Source organism: Wolffia australiana, chromosome 17, assembly GCF_029677425.1.
Source record: "Wolffia australiana isolate 7733 chromosome 17, ASM2967742v1".
Lineage (NCBI taxonomy): Eukaryota > Viridiplantae > Streptophyta > Magnoliopsida > Alismatales > Araceae > Wolffia > Wolffia australiana.
This window is the reverse complement of record NC_135851.1, coordinates 6568585-6587435: the sequence shown is the minus strand read 5'-3', so window position 1 is coordinate 6587435 and position 18851 is coordinate 6568585. Positions and strand designations below refer to the sequence as shown.

The 18851-nt window shown below is 40.9% G+C and overlaps 2 protein-coding genes across 3 annotated transcripts; one reads left to right on the top strand and one right to left on the bottom strand.

The window, feature by feature from the left end:
* The first annotated feature begins 1975 nt into the window (after window positions 1-1975).
* Window positions 1976-8970, top strand: LOC144714535 (fanconi anemia group I-like protein). Of its 2 annotated transcripts, none has more exons than XM_078589286.1 (14): window positions 1976-3009; window positions 3763-3844; window positions 3932-4012; window positions 4081-4200; window positions 4715-4779; window positions 4864-5023; window positions 5103-5348; window positions 5428-5544; window positions 5614-5802; window positions 5894-5975; window positions 6048-6799; window positions 6879-7335; window positions 7403-7596; window positions 8344-8970. In XM_078589286.1, exons 1-14 carry the CDS (start codon window positions 2042-2044, stop codon window positions 8725-8727), a joined length of 3897 nt encoding a protein of 1298 aa, XP_078445412.1. In that variant the 5' UTR covers window positions 1976-2041; the 3' UTR covers window positions 8728-8970. The 2 variants fall into 2 exon arrangements, with proteins under 2 accessions (XP_078445412.1, XP_078445411.1); XM_078589285.1 differs by having other exon boundaries at window positions 1976-3018.
* Window positions 8971-12492: 3522 nt separating this feature from the next.
* LOC144714588 (FCS-Like Zinc finger 17-like) lies at window positions 12493-14354 on the bottom strand. Its single transcript, XM_078589362.1, has 2 exons — window positions 14127-14354; window positions 12493-13012 (listed from the first exon to the last, which is right to left on the bottom strand). Exons 1-2 carry the CDS (start codon window positions 14324-14326, stop codon window positions 12877-12879), a joined length of 336 nt encoding a protein of 111 aa, XP_078445488.1. The 5' UTR covers window positions 14327-14354; the 3' UTR covers window positions 12493-12876.
* Between the last annotated feature and the right edge of the window lie 4497 nt (window positions 14355-18851).

Here is an 18851-nt window from a genome sequence, read left to right as displayed (position 1 = left end):
CTGACAGCTCCAGCAGGCCAACCCACGTGATGTGCCACGTGTCAAATTCTAAGTGGTCCAATGCCAACACACCTACTGTTTCGTCACGGACATATATGGACGAGAATGTCTAAGACGGGACAGTTTTCACACGATAAGGGACGTGGACAAAAAAATTGAAACGGGATTAACCCGTCCCTCGTCTCCGTAGGACGGAAAGATCTTCATCATGTCCCATCCATCGTCCTCGTCCTGGACGACCCTGCACTATGGACCCAAAGCCAGTTCGACAAATCCCAACAAATAAACACATAACAGTCCAACAAGTCCGAAAAGTCCGACATGGGCCGGCCCAATAACTATAGTTCAGTGATGTGAACGAGACGATTTTTTTGTTCGGGATGAAAAAATCATCTTGTCCGAGAACTCGGACGAATTTTGGGACAAAAATTTGTCCCGAGGACCACCGAACGGGATGGTTTTCATCTCGTGTGACGGAAAAACCATTCGTCCGGAGGTCTCGGACGATGGACGGATGGATGTGGACAAAAAACGGTCGGACTCACATCTGACGGTTGAGATCTCGGCACGTGGCCTCGATATGACAATTTGTATCAAGGTCCCTATATTTTTTTGCGTGTGCAAACTGATGCCGCTCAGAAATTAATTGTACATATGTCCATTTGCATTCTCTTTTCTCCATATTCCCCTAGAAAAATCTATCTTAATATATTAAAAAAATAAAATGGGTTTTTTTTGTTCGTGACAATTTTCGGGACGAAAATTCGTCCTAGGAGGACTGGACGGGATGAAAAACCGTCCCGATATGATTGGACGGGACAATTTTTTATCCTTGGACGAAAAATCGTCCCGTCCTTCGTCCCTGAACTTACTTTGGACGACCCGCCCGTCCACGTCTGGGACGATCCGGAACTATACCAATAACAAAGCCCAGCCGGACCCCCAACATTCAAATTTCCCACCAAAACTTCCCCTCCCACCCCCTATAATTACCCCCGTCCCCCGTCCCAACTTCGTCTTCTTCCTCCGTCTGGCAAAGCTTGCCTACAACTTCCTGGGAGTATAGTAGGTGCATGACAGCTCCAGACCCACGTGCTATGCCACGTGTCAAATTCTAAGTGGTCCAATGCCAACACACCTATTGTTTCGTCCCAGATGTCAGACTTGATGAGAATGTCCTAGACGGGACGGATATCGGACGGTACGGGATGTGAATGAAAAAATTGAGATGGGACGAACCCACCCATCATCTCCGTAGGATGGGAAGATCTTTGTCCTGTCCCGTTCCATCGTCCCCGTCCTGGACAATCCTGCACTACACACCCAAAGCCAGACCGACAAATCCCAACAAACAAACACATAAAACAGTCCGACATGGGCCAGCCCAATGTCATCCCGTTCTGTGACGCGGATTGGACGATTTTTTCGTCCGGGATGAAAAAATCATCCCGTCTGAGGATACGGATGAATATTGGGACAAAAATTCGTCCCAGGAACCACCGGACGGGACAATTTTCGTCTCGTGTGACGAAAAAACCGTCAGTCCAGAGGTCTTGGACAATGGACGGACGGATGTGGACGAAAAACCGCCGGATTCACATCCGATGGTTGAGATCTCACCACGTGGCCTCGGTATGACAATTTTTATCAAGGTTCCTGTATCTTTTTGCGCGTGCAAACTGACTCTGCTCAGAATTAGTGGCACATATGTCCATTTGCATTCTCTCTCCTCCATATTTCCCTTTTAAAAACTTAGAAAAATCTATAATAATAGTATTAAAAATATAAAATGGGTTTTTTACGTCCGGGACGAAAAACCGTCCCAGGATGATTTGACTGGACAGTTTTTTAATCGATGGACGAAAAATTCGTCCCGTCCCGTCTATCGTCCATCCGGAACTATACCAATAACGAAGCCCAGGCCAACCTTAACATTCAAATTTCCCGCCAAAACTTCACCTCCCGCCCCCTATAAATACCACCCTCCCCCTTCCCGACTTCGTCTTCTTCCTCCGTCCGGCAGAGCTCGCCCGCAGCTTCCATGGCGGCCTCCGCTCAGCTCCGCCCGCTCCCGGCCGACGTCGTCCTCCTCGCTAAGTCCTCTTCCTCTGCTCCTCTCCCCCCTCCCGAAACCCACTCCGCTCTCCTCTCCAACCTCCTTCTTCCCCCTTCTCCCTCCCTCCCCCTCTCCCTCTACCTCTCCTCCCTCCTCTCCCTCTTCTCCAACTCCCCCCCTTCAATCCCTGCCTCCTCCCTCCTCTCCTCCCTCCTCGTCTCCTTCCTCCGCCTCTTCCGCTCCCGCAAAACCCCCCGCGACCCCCCCACCTGCCGCCTCTTCCACCTCTTCTCCCTCCGCCTCTCCTCCCTCGACAAACCCCAGCTCGAATCCGTCCTCGACGCCGCCCTCTCCGATCTCTCCGCAATTGCCGACTCCGACGACGCCCTGATGCTCGATCTCGTACCCCGTTGCCTGGATCTGATCGTCGCCGGTTGGGGACCTCGATCCGCCGATCCCGTTCTCGATCGGATTCTGGAGTCGGATTGGTCGAGGGTTTCGCTCGTGAAGATTGTTTCTCTGTTGGGGGAATTCCCGGTTGCGGTTAGAGGCAAGGCCATGGCGATCGCGGAGAAGGCTTTGGGAAGTCTTGACGATGTTGAGGTTCAGGATTTGCCTTCCGTGGCTTACCAGCTTCTTCTGCTGGCCGGCAAAGGGTTTGATAAGAAGAGGATCGTTTGTGGGATTCTGTCGTTTTTTGGGTCTGGAAGAGTGAAGGGTGCTGCTGGGATTGTTCGTCAGGTTGAAGGGACTGTGCTCATGCACTTCAATTTTGCGGTTAAGCAGGATCCCGCTCTTGGAAAGGAGGTCATGGGTATTGTCAGGCGCGAGGCGGATGTTGTTAATCATTTCTGTGTTGCTGTTGTTCTGTCGATTGCTAGAGTTCGGCGCCTCAACGAGAGCTCTATTCTTCTTCTCCGATCTCTTGCTGTTGGCTGCTATGGCGATTACAGGTTCGCCAGGTGCGAATCTGAGCAACTTTCCCACTGTTAAGATTCCATTAGATTTTTAATAATTCTTATGAATCTCGGGATTAGAACGTCCAGAAGACGATGCTGTTGACAAAAAAATTTAAACCCGACTGTTGATGCTCACGTAAGCATTGATTCCTGTTGACATTGACGTTGTCATTGTCAACCATCAGACGATGACTATGATGATAATTTTTTTGTGAAAGATGATTGAATCAGGGTGGTAACCCGACAAAGCAGTAACCGCCCAAATGATCATGATTATGATGGGTACTGCAGACGGTTATCATGAACAGCTTAGTTAAATTCTTGTTAAAGAATCAACAACCTTAAATTCTAGTTATCACGTCAACACAGCATTGATTTCAGCCGCTGTTGTTGCCGATGATCTTGACAAAAAAACTTAAAACATGTGGACTGTTTATGTTGACATAAGCGTTAATTTCTGTTGAAATGGACGTTGTCATTTTCATCCATCATGGATGATGACTATGATGATAATTTTTTTGTGAAAGATGATTGAATCAGGGTGGTAACCCGACAAAGCAGTAACCACCCAAATGACCATGATTATGATGGGTACTGCAGACAGTTATCATGAACAGCTTAGTTAAATTCTTGTCAAAAAATCATCAACCTTAAATTCTAGTTATCATGTCAACATTGCATTGACGGTTAGCTTCATCTTCAACCTTCCGGCGTCAACTGAATATTAAATGTGGACAAATCTTCCAGGGACTGCAAATGGCTACCCCCTTGCATCAAGGAAGAGTGCCTGTCGACTGCAAAGTGCGTGGAGAAGTCTCTTATGAGAGCTGTGGGCTCCTTGAATCCTCTTCTTCTTCTTCCCTCTTTGTTCTTCCTCGTTAGAAACATTACTATTTATAGTAATCTATTGTATTAGATCAATGAAAACAACTCTGGAAGGGAGTACATTGTACCCAGCAGTGTTCAACTTGGATTTGCGTTGTTGGAGCCCGTGGAGGTAAAAATGTTGATTTCTCTTTGCTAATGTTATGATTCATTCTTTTGATTCATTAATTTGTGTCTTAGGTGTTGGGGGGTAGGGCTAGTGAGAGATTTGATGATCCTGAACAGCTGATGGGGGCGAAGGAACTGGGCATTTGGATACTCAAGATGATCTTCGAGGTTCATGACATGGCAAGAAATGAGGTGGGTTCCACTTCCCTTCCCGCTTCCCATTACTAGAATTCTTTGTTTATCCGCTGGAGAAGAAATTGATAGAGAGAGAGAGAGAGAGTATCCCTAACGATTCAAGGTAATTGATGGATACAAATATTTGAAGGGAGTATGTGTAAATAAATGACCAAAATATCCCTGGAGGGGTTGGGATCCATATCAGATCAGAAAGTGACCTGGATTAGTATGATGAAACCAGCTTTATCTATGATTATGCTCCTTGGTTAGCTGGTTAGCTTGTTAGAGTTCTGTCAGGATCGCCAACCAAAATCCAGTAACCAATCCTACTTCTAACCCCTTTCAAGGAATTTGATGGACAACTAATCTAGGTCTCTATCAAATTCTTTCCTTTGATTTAGTCATAAAGAATCATGATTCAGACATTCTTGGACACCAATTTTTTCTGAAAAAGAATATTTTTTCCGTTCTTCTTCATGTGCATACTTCATTAGAATACGTTATCCTTATTTGTTTTGCCTGGACCCAGATCATTGAAAAATGCAAACTTCGAATCCTCTCTCTGAAGCCTCAAGAAATCTCTTCCATGACCAAGTAAAACACTCGATTACTCCCTACTCCCAAGAATTTTGAATCATACACAGTTTTCATCCATTACATGAACTTACTGCTTTGTAGGCTGCTTGGTACTCTAATCCAAAGCTTTCCTTATCCCATGCTGGAACAAAACGGAAGGTTGAAAGACCTGTTGGACTACTTCTCCTTCATGCATGGAAACCCTGCCCGCGCTGTTGTACTTTCCATGCTGCCACTCATTAGACTCAGCCGTGATCTTCAGGTAAAGCTGACCCAAATCTTCCGATTATTTCTAAAAAACTTATATTGATATGGATCATCATTTTGAATTATTTGAGCAGGATTACATTATTTTGGTCGTAAGGAAAGCAATGTTCAGGAAAGAGGATGGCGTTCGTCTGGCTGCTACCTATGCTCTTGTTGACTTAATCCTGGCCGATGCTAGTTTAAGGAGAAGCTGTCAAACCTCTCTCGAAGAATCATCAAGCCAGGCTAGCTGCAGCCAACAGGTTGAAGTGCCACGTAGGACGGGGATTGGTCTCTTCCAAGAGCTGAGTGGGCTGCTCAGAAGATGTCTTTCTCAGGAAGTGGGCTCTCCGTTTCTTCAACTATTAGTTTTTTTTTAAGAAAGCAAATTTATTCATATATTTTTTCATAATTCATCAGGCTGAAATAAGGGAGGTGATCTACCATGGGCTAATGGAGCTCGTTTTGCTGGACCCACTTCTCTCTGGAGCTGTGTTCGACTTTCTCTGGCCTCACTTCCTTCGCTTTTATAAAGAGGTAAACCAGTTTATTGATTTTTGGTCGATTTCGTGCTCTTGAAAATCATGAACAGATCATGTTTCCCAGGATGCCAAATTTCCTTTGGCGATTGATTCCTGCATCACTGAAGAGAAGGACAGAGTTTACGTCAAAGAGCCTTTGGATTGTCTTCTTTATTGTGTTTCCTGGGTTTTCGTTCTCCAGCCCTCCGTTGACCGTGACCAGACAGATCATTCTTTCTCGTGCTTTGGATTCTCGCTCTCACAAGATAACGAGGTGAGTTCTAACAATTTTTTTTATTAAGAGAGTTGAGTGTTAACTATACATCATTTATCAAGCCTCTGAACCACTTCAACAATAATCTTAGGGGGGAAGAACTTCATCCAGAGAGTGCTTCTCAAACGCTTTAAAAAAAATTCGTCAGGCTTTAACCTTGGACAACATCAAAGGTTTTTTTTTGAAACCAAGTTTATAATATTGGTGTTTATTTATCCTTTTTACAGCAAAAAATTTCTCTTCAGATTTCTTCAGCCTGAAGGATGAAAAGAGAAAATGTTGTCTTCAAATTTTATCCGGAGTTGTCGAGGTTTTTGCAAACGTGGCAGCAGTAGAACTGGAGAAATCAGAAAACACCGAAAAAACAGTCCTCGAGAATCAAATCCTTGATCTTTCAGTACTTCACCACTCACTCGAGATCGACCAACCACCTTCCAAGCCATCAAGATCAACTCCCAAACCCTTCTTGGCCACCAGCAGCATCCAACGGCTGCTGATCTCCGCCGTGGAACGTCACGATGATATCTCTGGATCCGACGGCCAAAACTCCTCCAGTCATTTGGCCCTGGCTTCCTTTGCTTTGAAGGCCTGCCTGAATAAGCTGAGATATTTTGATGACAGGGATGGAAATGAGTACGCTACACGCAGCGGGCTGATTGATGGGGATATTAAAATGCTGGCCCGGCCTTTGCTGGAATTAGTATGGCGGATGAAGAAAACAGAGGCCCAATCAGAGACCCAGAGAAAGAAGGAATTCAAAGGGAAGAACAACTTTCTACACTTGTCCTTAACCTGCTTGAAGGAGTTGCTGAGGATTTCCCTCAGAAAGGACGAAACTTTAGCCGGATTGGTCGAGGAATTGGTAATAAACTTAGATCTTTCCCAGAAGCCGGAGTCCGGGTACCCGCTTGGCGAGAACTTGAACAACTTTCTAAACAAATGGACGAAACCCCTCGTCTCCGAGTTTCTCTCCCAGTCCCTATTCTCAGAATTTGAGGTCTTAAATCTTGAACTTATAATTGACTGCGTTGACTTTTCAATTTTCTTAATTTGGGTTGTTCTTTTGACTTCACCAGGTCCTCATGGAGCTAGTGGCAATGGTCGGGGGGCGGCTGCCGGGCCGACTGCGGGAGGCCCATGGAATCTGGGCCGTTGATCTCTGCAGGAGATCTGATCTGAAAAATCCGAAGGCAGCGAGCGGTCTACTGGCGCTCGCCGTCGATCTCCACTCGCCTCCAGGAGATCTCGTCGTCGCCGAGGAGATGGCGAGAGCGTTGACCGAAGTTTTGGGCTCGGAGGATCGAGATCCCGTGGAAAATTCAAAAGCTTACCCTACACTGAACCGCTCGACGGGCACCGCCGTAGCCTCCGCCTTCCTCCGCTGGGCAGAGTCCGTCCTCGTTGACTTTGACTGGGCGTTATCCAAACTAAATACGTTGACTTCCCGCGGCCTTGCATTGGAGGAGGCCTTCTATTCCAGGTCAGAAGCCCTGGTCAACCTGCTCTCCTGCTTCGTCCGGATGCATCTCAATGGTGAGCCGCGTGGGACCCACCTATACCCCCGTACTCAGCCCATAGAAAATTGACCGTTGACTTTCAGATTCTCAAGCTGAGCACTTGCTGAAGCTGGCGGCTAGATTCTACAAGATTCTGGCGCGTGCGACGAAGCTGAGGCTCGCCCCTGCCAAGTCAAAGCAGAATTTTCCCTCGTGCCGGAGTTTCCAGCGGCTGGCAGAGGTCACGTGCCGCCAGCTCACCGCCCCGCTCTACAGCTTCTTGGCTCTAATCCAACGGGTAAACTCACCAAACTTAAGGTCTTTGGGTAGATGATAAATAGAACAGGACGGGATGCAGTCCATGACCCGTCATCCGTCCTGACCTCGGAATGGGAACGGATCGTAACCCTTAACTGGATCACGTTCCGTCCCGGTCCGTCATCAGACTCCTCTCAATTGGTCCATTTTAATCATGCCGCCATCCGTCCTGTCATCCGTTCTGTCTTGCAAAGACCGTCACGGGACAAAATGATAAGCCCTGTAACGGAAGAGAAACGGAACGGGACAGGATCCAATCCATGGCTAGTTATTGGTCGTAACTTCCATCATCAAAGGCAGCTCAATTAATCTAATTTCGATAGTCTCACCATCCATTCCATCATCTGTTCTGTCCAACAACTCAGACTAGAACAGAAAGATAAGACTACCCCCTCAATGGTTTCTTCGTCCCAGGACGAAAAGATCATCCTGTCTGCAAGGTTGGACAAAAACCGGGACAGAAATTCATCCCGAGACCAACGGACGGGACAATTTTCGTCCATTCGGATGAAAAAACCGTCCCGTCTGTGTCCCTGCACTGATTCCGGAAGTTGGATGGGTCGATCTTAGTCCTGTCCATTGTCCATGATGCGGACAATCCAAAGCTATATGGATGAGTTAACAAAGGGCCCGTTCTTTACCGTTCAGTCCGTCTCCAAACAAACTGAAAAGAAATTTCGTCTAATATATTTTTTAATTCTGCCAACGGATCGTCTCGGTTGTCCAGAACCAGCGGGACGCGGCGGAGAACGGAGGCAAAGGACTGTCAGGGAAGATCAAGAGAGAGAACAGATGGGTTCCAGAATTGGTGTTCAGAATAGAAGACTATGAGAAGAATTTGATCCAGCTCAGCAGATTGACCGGAGTTAACCTGCTCCGGCGGGCGAAGACGAGCACAGCTAGGGATTTTAAGATATTAGATCCGGTCAGAGTCGGCCGGGTCAAAGAAGACGATGGACCCGATGGTGGGGCCGGAGAAGATTCTGATGCCGGTCCCGCCCCAGAAGTCAACTCTGGGGGGGATTCAGAGCCGGAAGATGAACGACGACAGACGGTAATGGGAAGCAAGAAGATACGCAAGGTGATTAGATCATCAGATGAAGAGCCATAGTTAATTACTATGCTTTCTCTATACATATTTTTCTTTTCTTATATAATTTCCAAAGTGACAGATATGAGTGGGTTCCTCAAGAGGGGAACTCCAAAGTTAAAATAGTATTTTGAAGGGAGTATTTAAGAATAGAGTTTACTTCCACGTCACATGTAAGAATTTTGGAGCGAAGTGAGTTTTTTTTTTAAAGAAAATAATTGTGAAAAGACACTTGGTAGTGGATGAGTGCATTTTTTATTATCCTCTCTATTTGAAGCAGGGATAATTGTTTGACTACTGCCTTAAACAAGTCCCATTTAAAAATATGTAATCCCTCTTAGTAGTGCTTCCAGTGAAATTAGGGAGTTGATTAAGAACTTTAGCAAAAGATGATTGTGAATATCTGACGCTTCATGAATTCTCAATAGTTAACAATATCACAGAAAAATCCTCGTCCAGCTATGATTAATAAGGATGACACTATTAAGGGCAATTTATGTGTCACGATATTAATGATGCGTCAAGTTCTTGATTATTGAGAGAAAAATCTACTCATATTTTGTAATCGTGAGGCAAAAAACTAAAAAACACAAAAAACTTTGATGGAATTATCAAAGCATTCTTCCCGAGATGGAAGGCGAATAAATTATATTCAGAGCATAGATTGCAAAAAGGAACGAAAAAGAAAGCTCGACCCCTCAGGAACATATGAAAGATATCGTCAGAGACATCAGAATTAGCATGGAAAAAGGAGCATCATCGGGGCTCGAGCGAGGAATCAGGAAGAACAAAAGTCGGAGAACGCGGAAAGAAATTACAGCGAGAGATTAAATTAGAGCGAACTATAAAAAAAAACTTAACAGCAGACGATGAAACACGGGAAGAACGACAAGATTTCTAATGAAAGACCGGAAGAACTGGGAAATGCGATGGCGCGTTCCTCCTCTGTTCGTCGAGAAATCGCACTGTCAAAAGAAGAAAATTGAATAGAAGGTAGATTCATCCAAGAATGAAGAACATGGGGGAGAGGGGAAAACCAAAGGGGGTGCGGACCCTAATGGAGAGTGAAGCTCGCGGTTTATAAGCTGGTCTAGGGTTTCGATGAGGCCGATTTATCGTGAACATTTTTTAAGATACAAAAAATAAATATAATATTAGATCTTAAAATCCAGATCTCTATATCTTGGGGTACGTCTCTCTCTCTCTCGCTCTCTCTCTCTCTAAATATATATCCTGCATAAATAATATTAGATCTCAAAATCCAGCTCTCTCTCTATATATATATATATCATGTATAAATAATATTAGATCTCAAACTCCGGCTCTCTAAATCTTAGGGTACGTCTCTCTCTCTCTCTCACTCTCCCTCTCTCCCTCTCCCTCTCTCCCTCTCTCTCTCTCTCCCTCTCTCCCTCTCTCTCTCTCTCTCTCTCTCTCTCTCTCCCTCTCTCCCTCTCCCTCTCTCTCCCTCTCTCTCTCTCTCTCTTCCTCTCTCTCTCCCTCTCTCCCTCTCCCTCTCCCTCTCTCTCTCTATCTCTATCTCTGTCTCTCCCTCTCTCTCTCTCTCTATCTATATATCTAACTATATATCTATCTGTATTTATCTCTCTCCTGTATGTATATCTATCTATAAGTGTAATTCTCTCTCGCCCTCTCCCGTATGTATCTATCAAATTATCTAACTCTCTCTCCTGTATATATTTATCTGCATATCTAACGCTCTCTAGGTGTATATCTATAAATCTGACTTTCTCTCTGTATATATTACTATATATCTGTCTATCCATCCATCTGTTTATCTATCTATACATCTAGCTCTCTCTGTATATATATATACACACACCCGTCCATCTATATATTTCTCTTTATTTACATCAATACATCCATCTATACCTATGACTATCCATCTCTTTATATCTCTATGTATCTATGAATCTATCTATCCATTTGTTTATCAAAACACAACATGGCCTTGATATTAGGTATGATAATGCCATATGAAAATCCTCAACACAAGGATGTAATCTTGGAGTCCCAAGGGCAAAGTAAAAATAAACGTATATTTGACAAAACTTGCATTGATCTTGCTGCAAATAGTAGTTCAAGCAATCCACGCGGTGGGCATTTTTAATTTTAGGAATTTATCATGTCCTCTGTTTGACAAATATCAAAATAATTGTTTCACTCCGTAATTTCAGACGAAAGCTCGTAAACAAATATTATCCAAAAAAGAAACAGATCAAATGCACGTCGACAATTAGTTCTAGATATTTCCCTCCCTTTATATTTCAGACAATTTTTTTCATGAGGTGTTACTCATACTTTACACTATCAGGATACAAAGAATTTGCATTACATTGTTCATTAAGTAGAGATAACTGGATTCTTTGGGTACCAATGATTTACGTCGGAGTCATTGAATATAATAATCAATATTATCACAATAATGATGTAGACCATTACAAGTTGATATCCACCCTACTTTGTATTTCAGACAATTTTTCAAGAACTTGAGTATTACTCATACATTAGATTCTTATGTCACTAAGAATCTAAAGCATAGCTACCAAGAATCTAAAGAATGGCTACTAAGAATTTTTAAGGTAACCCCACTTTGTACAAAATTATCCAATAAATAGGGATAATTTGATTATTTGGCTACCAAGTATTTACATCACTGTTGTCCAATATAATACTTTTTGCCATCAGCACCATCATGATACACATAAGAATGATCGTCATCTAAATGATCTAAGGCCATAGCTATTGTCATCATCTCCTCTGTATTTTTCTACACGTGTTTATAATCATTGTCTTAATTTTCTTACTCTCCTCACCAAGAGGCACACCCGTCATGGATTATTTGGTGTGACTATTATACTAATATATATATTTTTTATCTTATCATCATTCGAAATGGATATTTAGATTGCAGACCATGCGGCGTATCTTACATCTTTAACCTATCATTGTTTACAAGTATCTAACAAGCTCCAGAATGTGCTTCCTTGATTAAGTTACATTTTTTATAGCTCACATATTCTTACCTGCTAAATGTTTTATTGCTTTTCTAATGAATGTCATATTTTTAATAGTAAGACAGACTTACATCTAATTTACATATTTTGGAGAATCCCTATTTATTTGACATCCCTTTTGCGTTCTATATACCCTTCCATCTCCCTCTCATGCTCTCTCCGAGAATCCAACTCGCTCCCAAGCTCTGGGGCTGATGGTCATTGACTCTTACTTCATTTCATACATGGATTATTATTCGGATATCAATAAAGATATCGATAACGGAATCCAAAATTATCAAAATACAGAACCCTAACAATATCATACTCGTTATCTGACAGGTAGCACCCTACCACGAAACCAATATTGGTTTAGTCCACTACTTAAATCTCCCAACTTTAGTATAGATAGATAGAGAGAGAGAGAGGGGGGGAGAGAGGGAGAGAGGGAGAGGCGGGGGAGAGAGAACGAGAGAGGGGGGGAGAGCGAGAGGGAGAGAGAAAGAGAGAGGGGGGAGAGAGGGTGAGAGGGAGAGAGAAGGAGGGAGAGAGAGAGGGAGAGGAAAGAGAGAGAGAGAGAGAGAGAGGGAGAGAGAGGGGAAGAGAGAGAGAGGGAGAGAGAGAGAGAGGGAGAGCGAGGGGGTGGGAGAGAGGAGGTAGAGGGAGAAAGAGAGAGAGAGAGACCACAAAATCGAGATAGGTGTGATCTACCATGTAAAACTCCACCCTTTTGGGAGTTCTAAATAAAAAGAGAAAAAGAAAAAAAAGAGGAAGCCTGACAAAACCCATTTAATGAAGCCGCCAATATTTGGTACAGAAAAAGACGAACCAGACCAGACCAAAAAAAGGGGAGAAAAAAAACCCACATGCGCTATTTTTTCACTGGCATTACTCTCTAAATTTTTTTAAAATTTAAAGCCCCAGTAAAGATGGTGTCAGATCACCTCGAATCTCCCCCCTTCTCTCTCCTCACCTGCCCCCCCAAAACCGACCGCTCCCCCCATTCGCCACGTGTCCTATTCCACGTGGGCACTCCAGATAACGCTATCTCTCTCTATCTCTATCTCTAGCATGTTCTTCGATCTCTATCTCTATAAATAAGTAAATATCAGGATTTATATTAAGAAGAGCGACTCACAGTTGTTCTTCAAAGTCAGTAGACGAACAGTCGGCTTCTTCCAATCTTCTCGCGTCGAGGTTGGGAGCAGTTCTTCCTCTTCACTGTCTCCTCTTCGTCCATGAAGATCTGCTTGCAACGACACTCCACGCTGCAGAATCCTCTGTCTCCCCTGATCATCCAAGCACAATCCGGATTCAAGAACAGAGGTTATGATCCAAGCATGATCGAGAAAGAGATCGCGAAGGTTGATTTCGACGGAGATTATCGAAATTTATCGATCGTGATGATCCGCGAATTTAAGGGAAGTGATCGTGGGAATCGACGACAATGGACGAGATCGAGAAGATGAACAGAAATTACAGAAAGATTCAAGAAACAGAGGTAATCGTCCAAGCAGGATTGATTAAGAGATCGTGAAGGTTGATATCGACGGAGATTATCGAAATTTTTCGACCGTGATGATCCGCGAGTTTAAGGACAGTGATCGTCGGAATCGACGGAGAAGATGGACAAGATCGAGAAGATGAAAAGAAATTACACAGAGATTCAGGAACAGTGATAATAATCCAAGCAGCATCGAGTAAGTGATCGTGAAGTTCGATTTCGATGGAGACTATCGGATTAGATCGACGCGATAATCCGCAACTTTAAGGAAATCGATCGTGGCAATCGACGGAGATGGACGAGATCGAAAAGATGAGCAGAAATCATATAAAGATTTGTAACAAAATCTGTGTCATTTCTCTGGTTTTTGAAATCGCCGGCAACAGATAGCGCGGCGGTCTCTACGGTGAAATAAGGAAAGTGATCGTGAGAATCGCCAGAGAATATGAACAGATGTACTCGTCAGATCTTTTAATCAAAATCTTCGCGTAATTTCTCTCGTTATTGAAGTCGCCGTTAATCCACAAAAAAAAAACAAAGGAAGTGGCGGTTTCTCCTGTGATCGTGAGAATCGACAGAGATGGACAAGATCGAGAAAGAATATGAACAGATGCAGCGACGATTTCTGATAAGACTCAAATTAAGAGATCATGAAAGAACGATAAAAATAGACGACAAAGAATATCAAAAACACGAAATCCGACGAGCAGATTCAACGATCGGAGAGGCATCACCTGTACATAAGAAAGATCCGACGAGGCACACGCAGAAAAAGGCAAAGAACACGAGAAGTCCACACAAATTAAACAGAGATCACGAAAGAACGACAAAAACAGACAACAGAGAAGATCAAAAACACGAAATCCGACGAGCAGACTCAACGATCGGAGAGGCATCACCTGTACATGAAGATGTCGTTCTCCAGGGAGAGTTGCTTCTTGCAGAGGAAACAAGATTCGAGAAATCCGTTTGCGGGAGATCGACGAAGAACAGTAAGCCGAGGAGAGAGCGACGAAATCGCGAAGCTGTTCTTGATGATCTGAGCAGCGCCGCTCGTCTTCTCCTTCTTCCCCTCCAGCAGAAAGCTCAGTCCCGCCATAGCCGTCTCTCTCCACTCTCTCTTCCTCGTCCTCCTCCCTTATAAACCAAAATGGCGTTCCGCTGCCCCTCCGGCACAAGTTAGCTATCCGGCTCCCTAGAACCCTCTGGAGGGCTGCTTTCTTGTCGTTCTGCGCGTGTTTGTCGTTTTCCGCCGGTGCAGCAGCTCACTAGCCGACAAAAATGGCAGCTGACGTAGTTGTCAACTGGTGGGGCCCGCTGACTCGAGCTGGAGATCAGATGACGCACGTTTGGGTTCGTCGTCCGTCGTCTGACCGCTGGATTTTACCAGAGTCATTTCCTTCGTTAGTCATTATGTCTGAAGTGCTTTGTCCGAAGTCATTTCCGTCATTAGGCACCTATTTGTCCATTTTGTTTAATTTATACAGATAACAACTTTGTTTTATTTGTTAGTTATGCATTTTTAATCGGCCAAAGTTTCGAAAGAGGTTTTCCCATTTCACTATTTATTTATTTTTAATCAGTTTCGGGTTTGAACAAGGTTTTCCCTTTTCTCTATATTTTTATTTTTTATTAGTCGCAGTTTAAAAAAATGTTTTCCATTTCTCTATTTTTAATATATCAAGGACTTGAACGGTATTTTCCCATTTCTCTATTTTTAATTGGTCAAAATTTTGAATGAGGTTTTCCAATATCTCTATTTTTAATTGGTCAAATTTTTGAATGAGGTATTCCAATTTCTCTATTTGTTTATTTTTAATATGTCAAAACATTGGATGAGGTTTTCTCGTTCCTCTATTTCTAAATTTGAATCGGTAAAGCTTTTGAATGAGGTTTTCCCATTTCTCTATTTTAATCAATCACGGTTTTGACTGAGGTTCTTTGCCTGTCATCTTAACTGTCAATATTTAAATGAGGCTCATTCATGCATTTACCTTTTTTGTCTTCATCGCCATGCAATTGCATCAAGATGTCTCATTTATTTCTCACTATCGTAACCATTTAATATTATCATCAACAATTTTCTATCATCACTCTTATCTCTCCATAGTTTAATCAATATATTTAGCTATATCTAACTATCTATACATCTTTAAACATATATGGTCTAAGTAGTGCTCATATCTTTGATATCTGTTTAATTGACATCTCATCATTGAATATTTGCTGTACTATTGTCGGCTACCGCATTTATTTTATTTGTATTACTTTGAATACTTCAGGGAAAATGAACTTAAACCCTAAGTCAAATTCATCCTCAATTAAAAGGTTAACCTAGTCAATAGTCAACCAGGACAGACTCAACACATTAAAGTCAACTATGCCAAAGTCATCCCAGTCAAAGTCAACTGATCAAAGTCAACAAGTCACAGGTTTTGGGAGATAAACACTATTCAGGTTTTTTTACTACATTGTCTTCGTATTTAATCATACACATACTAAATCTAGTTTCAATCATACACATACAAAATCTAGGAGTTATTTACATACTAAATATAATTTGATGAGGTTTTTTACAGGGTGAGGATTGGAGGAGTCGAGGTAGACATACTCGTGACTGGACTAAAGGACATCTAGGTCCCAACCATGACAAAAACTACACATGTATAATGTAAGGTTGAGCAAAGAATGATAAATCCATGAATCCAAAATAATAATGTAGAAAATATATGTATGAAATTTTGAAAAAAAAAATTGTTTTAAGTATTCTTCAAATGAACATTCTCAATAATCCTCGATGAAAGCACTAATACGAATAAATATAGATGACGGACTATATAAATAAAAGATACCCAAAGTCAGATATAATGATATTTTCTCAGGAGCAGTCATGGATGCAAAAAAACACCCCACCTTATTCGCTGCTAAGTGCTCGTTAATTATAAATATAAAATTTGAAAAAAAAGGTTGATGTTTTAATACCATTGAAAAGAACATTCAGAATAATGCTCAACGAAAAGACTAATATGGAGAAAATCTGGAGGATAAACTATATCGATGAAATTTACCCAATGTAACATATAACAATCATAGCACAGAAGAAGTCATGGAGGCAGCAAAACACCACGAGCTACTCATTGTTAAGCACGGCGCAAATACATGTTTAAAATCTGAAAATACATTTTTTTTTTAGTTATGTTCAAAAGAACATTATGAATATTGCTAAATAAGAAGACTAACATGGAGAGACAATATAAATGAAATAAGACCAAAGAAAGATATAATGGTCTTAGGACAAGGAGCAGTCATGGAGGCAACATCATACCGTAACCTACTCACTGGTAAGTACTTGTTTAAAATTAGGAAATAAACAATATGTTTTAAACACTATGAAAATTAATATTTTGTTAATCATGCTCAATGAAAAGACTAATATGGAGAAACTATATAAATCTAATATACCAAAAGTGAGATAGCTACCGACTAATAAGTCCTCAGTAAATATATGCATAAAATTTGAATTACTTTGAAGTAATTGTACAGAATATTTCATAATTAAAAGATACTATAGAGAAAATCTATAGGAAAATGCACCAAGGAGAAACTTTTTCAACCAAGGATACTTTTGTTTACTGACACGTCCTCAGTAAATGTATGCATAAAATTTGAATTGATTTGAAGTCAGTATTCAAAATATTTTATAATTAAAAATTAATATCCAGAAAATCTATAGAAAAATGCAACCAGGATAAACTGCGTAGGCAAAGGATACTTTGTCTACTGACAAGTCCTGAGTAAATATATGCATAAAAATTGAATCCATTTGTAGTGATTATTAAGAATATTTCATAATGAAAAAGTTAACAAGGAGAAAATCTATAGAAAAAATGCAACCCAGAGAAACTATAGAAACAAAGGATACTTTGTTTACTGACAACTCCACAAAAAATATATGCATAAAAATTGAATCAATTTGAAGTGATTATTAAGAATATTTCATAATTAAAAGATAATATGGAGAAAATATATAGAAAAATGCAAGCTGGAGAGACTATACAAACCAAGGACACTTTGTTTAATGACAAGTCCTGAGTAAATATGTGCATAAAATTTGAATCACTTTGAAGATCTATAGAAAAATGCAACCTTAATATGTTCATAATTAAAGATAATATGGAGAAAATCTATAGAAAAATGCAACCATGAGAAGCTATATAAACTGTCAGCAGATAGCCATTTTCCTCGTTTAATCTTCTTGTTTTTTTTCTTTACTAAACCTTATAACTCTAGATATTGTATCAATGCCCTTATGATGGCGGATCCATCGTATTGGGTCTGTGAGACCCAATAACTGTAAACCCAGTTTAAATACTGGGCTATCTCTTTGAACGATCAAGGGTTTTGTGTGTTTTCTTTACTAAGCCTTATAACTCTATAAAATCTATAGAAAAATGCAACCAGGAGAAACTATATAAACCAATGATACTTTGTTTATTGGAAAGTCCTCAGTAATTATATGCATAAAATTTGAATACATTTGAAGCGATTATACATCATATTTCATGATTAAAAGTTAATATGGAGAAAATCTATAGAAAAATGCAACCCGGAGAAACTATATAAACCAAGGATACTTTGTTTACTGGAAAGTCCTCAGTAAATAAAGTATTATTGGTTTAGTGACAAGTCCTCAGTAAATATATGCATAAAATTCGAACTACTTTGGCGTGATTAATAAGAACAGTTCATAATTAAAAGATAATATGGAGAAAATCTATAGAAAAATGCAAGCCGGAGAAACTATATAAACCAATGCTACTTTGTTTACTGACATGACCTCAGTAAATATATGCATAAAATTTGAATCGCTTTGAAGTGATTGTAAATTATATTTTGTAATTAAAAGTTAAATACGGAGAAAATCTATAGAAAAATGCAACCCGGAGAAACTATAAAAACCAAAGATACTTTGTTTACTGACAAGTCCTCAGTAAATATATGCAAAAAATTTGAATACATTTGAAGTGATTATACAGAATAATTCGTAATTAAAAGTTTAATATGGAGAAAATCTATAGAAAATGCAAGCCGGAGAAACTATATAAACCAAGGATACTTTGTTTACTGGCAAGTCCTCAGTAAGTATATGCATAGAATTTGAATCACTTTGAAGTGATTGTTAAGAATATTTCATAATTAAAATATAATATGGAGAAAACCAAGGATACTTGGATTACTGACAAGTCCTCAGTAAATATATGCATAAATTTGAATCACTTTGAAGTGATTCTTTAGAATATTTCATGATTAAAAGATAATATGGAGAAAATCTATAGAAAAATGCGACCAGGATAAACTATATAAACCAAGAATACTTTGTTTGCTGACAAGACCTTAGTAAATATATGCATAAAATAAGAATAACTTTGATGTGATTATTAATAATATTTCATAATTAAAAGATACTATGGAGAAAATCTAAAAAAAAATGCAACCAGGAGAAACTATATAGACCAAGGATACTTTGTTTAGTGATAAGTCCTCAGTAAATATATGCATACATTTTGAATTACTTTGAAGTGACTATACAGAATAATTCGTAATTAAAAGTTAAATATGGAGAA

What these genes read in the sequence shown, in the direction of transcription:
- LOC144714588 (XM_078589362.1), bottom strand. Translation starts at nt 14,326, where the DNA reads ATGGCGGGACTGAGCTTTCTGCTGGAGGGGAAGAAGGAGAAGACGAGC. An exon ending in AACGACATCTTCATGTACAG is followed by an intron (nt 13,013 to 14,126) that starts GTGATGCCTCTC and finishes TTGGATGATCAG; the next exon opens with GGGAGACAGAGGATTCTGCA.
- LOC144714535 (XM_078589285.1), top strand. Translation starts at nt 2,042, where the DNA reads ATGGCGGCCTCCGCTCAGCTCCGCCCGCTCCCGGCCGACGTCGTCCTC. An exon ending in AGAAGTCTCTTATGAGAGCT is followed by an intron (nt 3,845 to 3,931) that starts GTGGGCTCCTTG and finishes CTATTGTATTAG; the next exon opens with ATCAATGAAAACAACTCTGG. An exon ending in TCTTGGCTCTAATCCAACGG is followed by an intron (nt 7,597 to 8,343) that starts GTAAACTCACCA and finishes TCGGTTGTCCAG; the next exon opens with AACCAGCGGGACGCGGCGGA.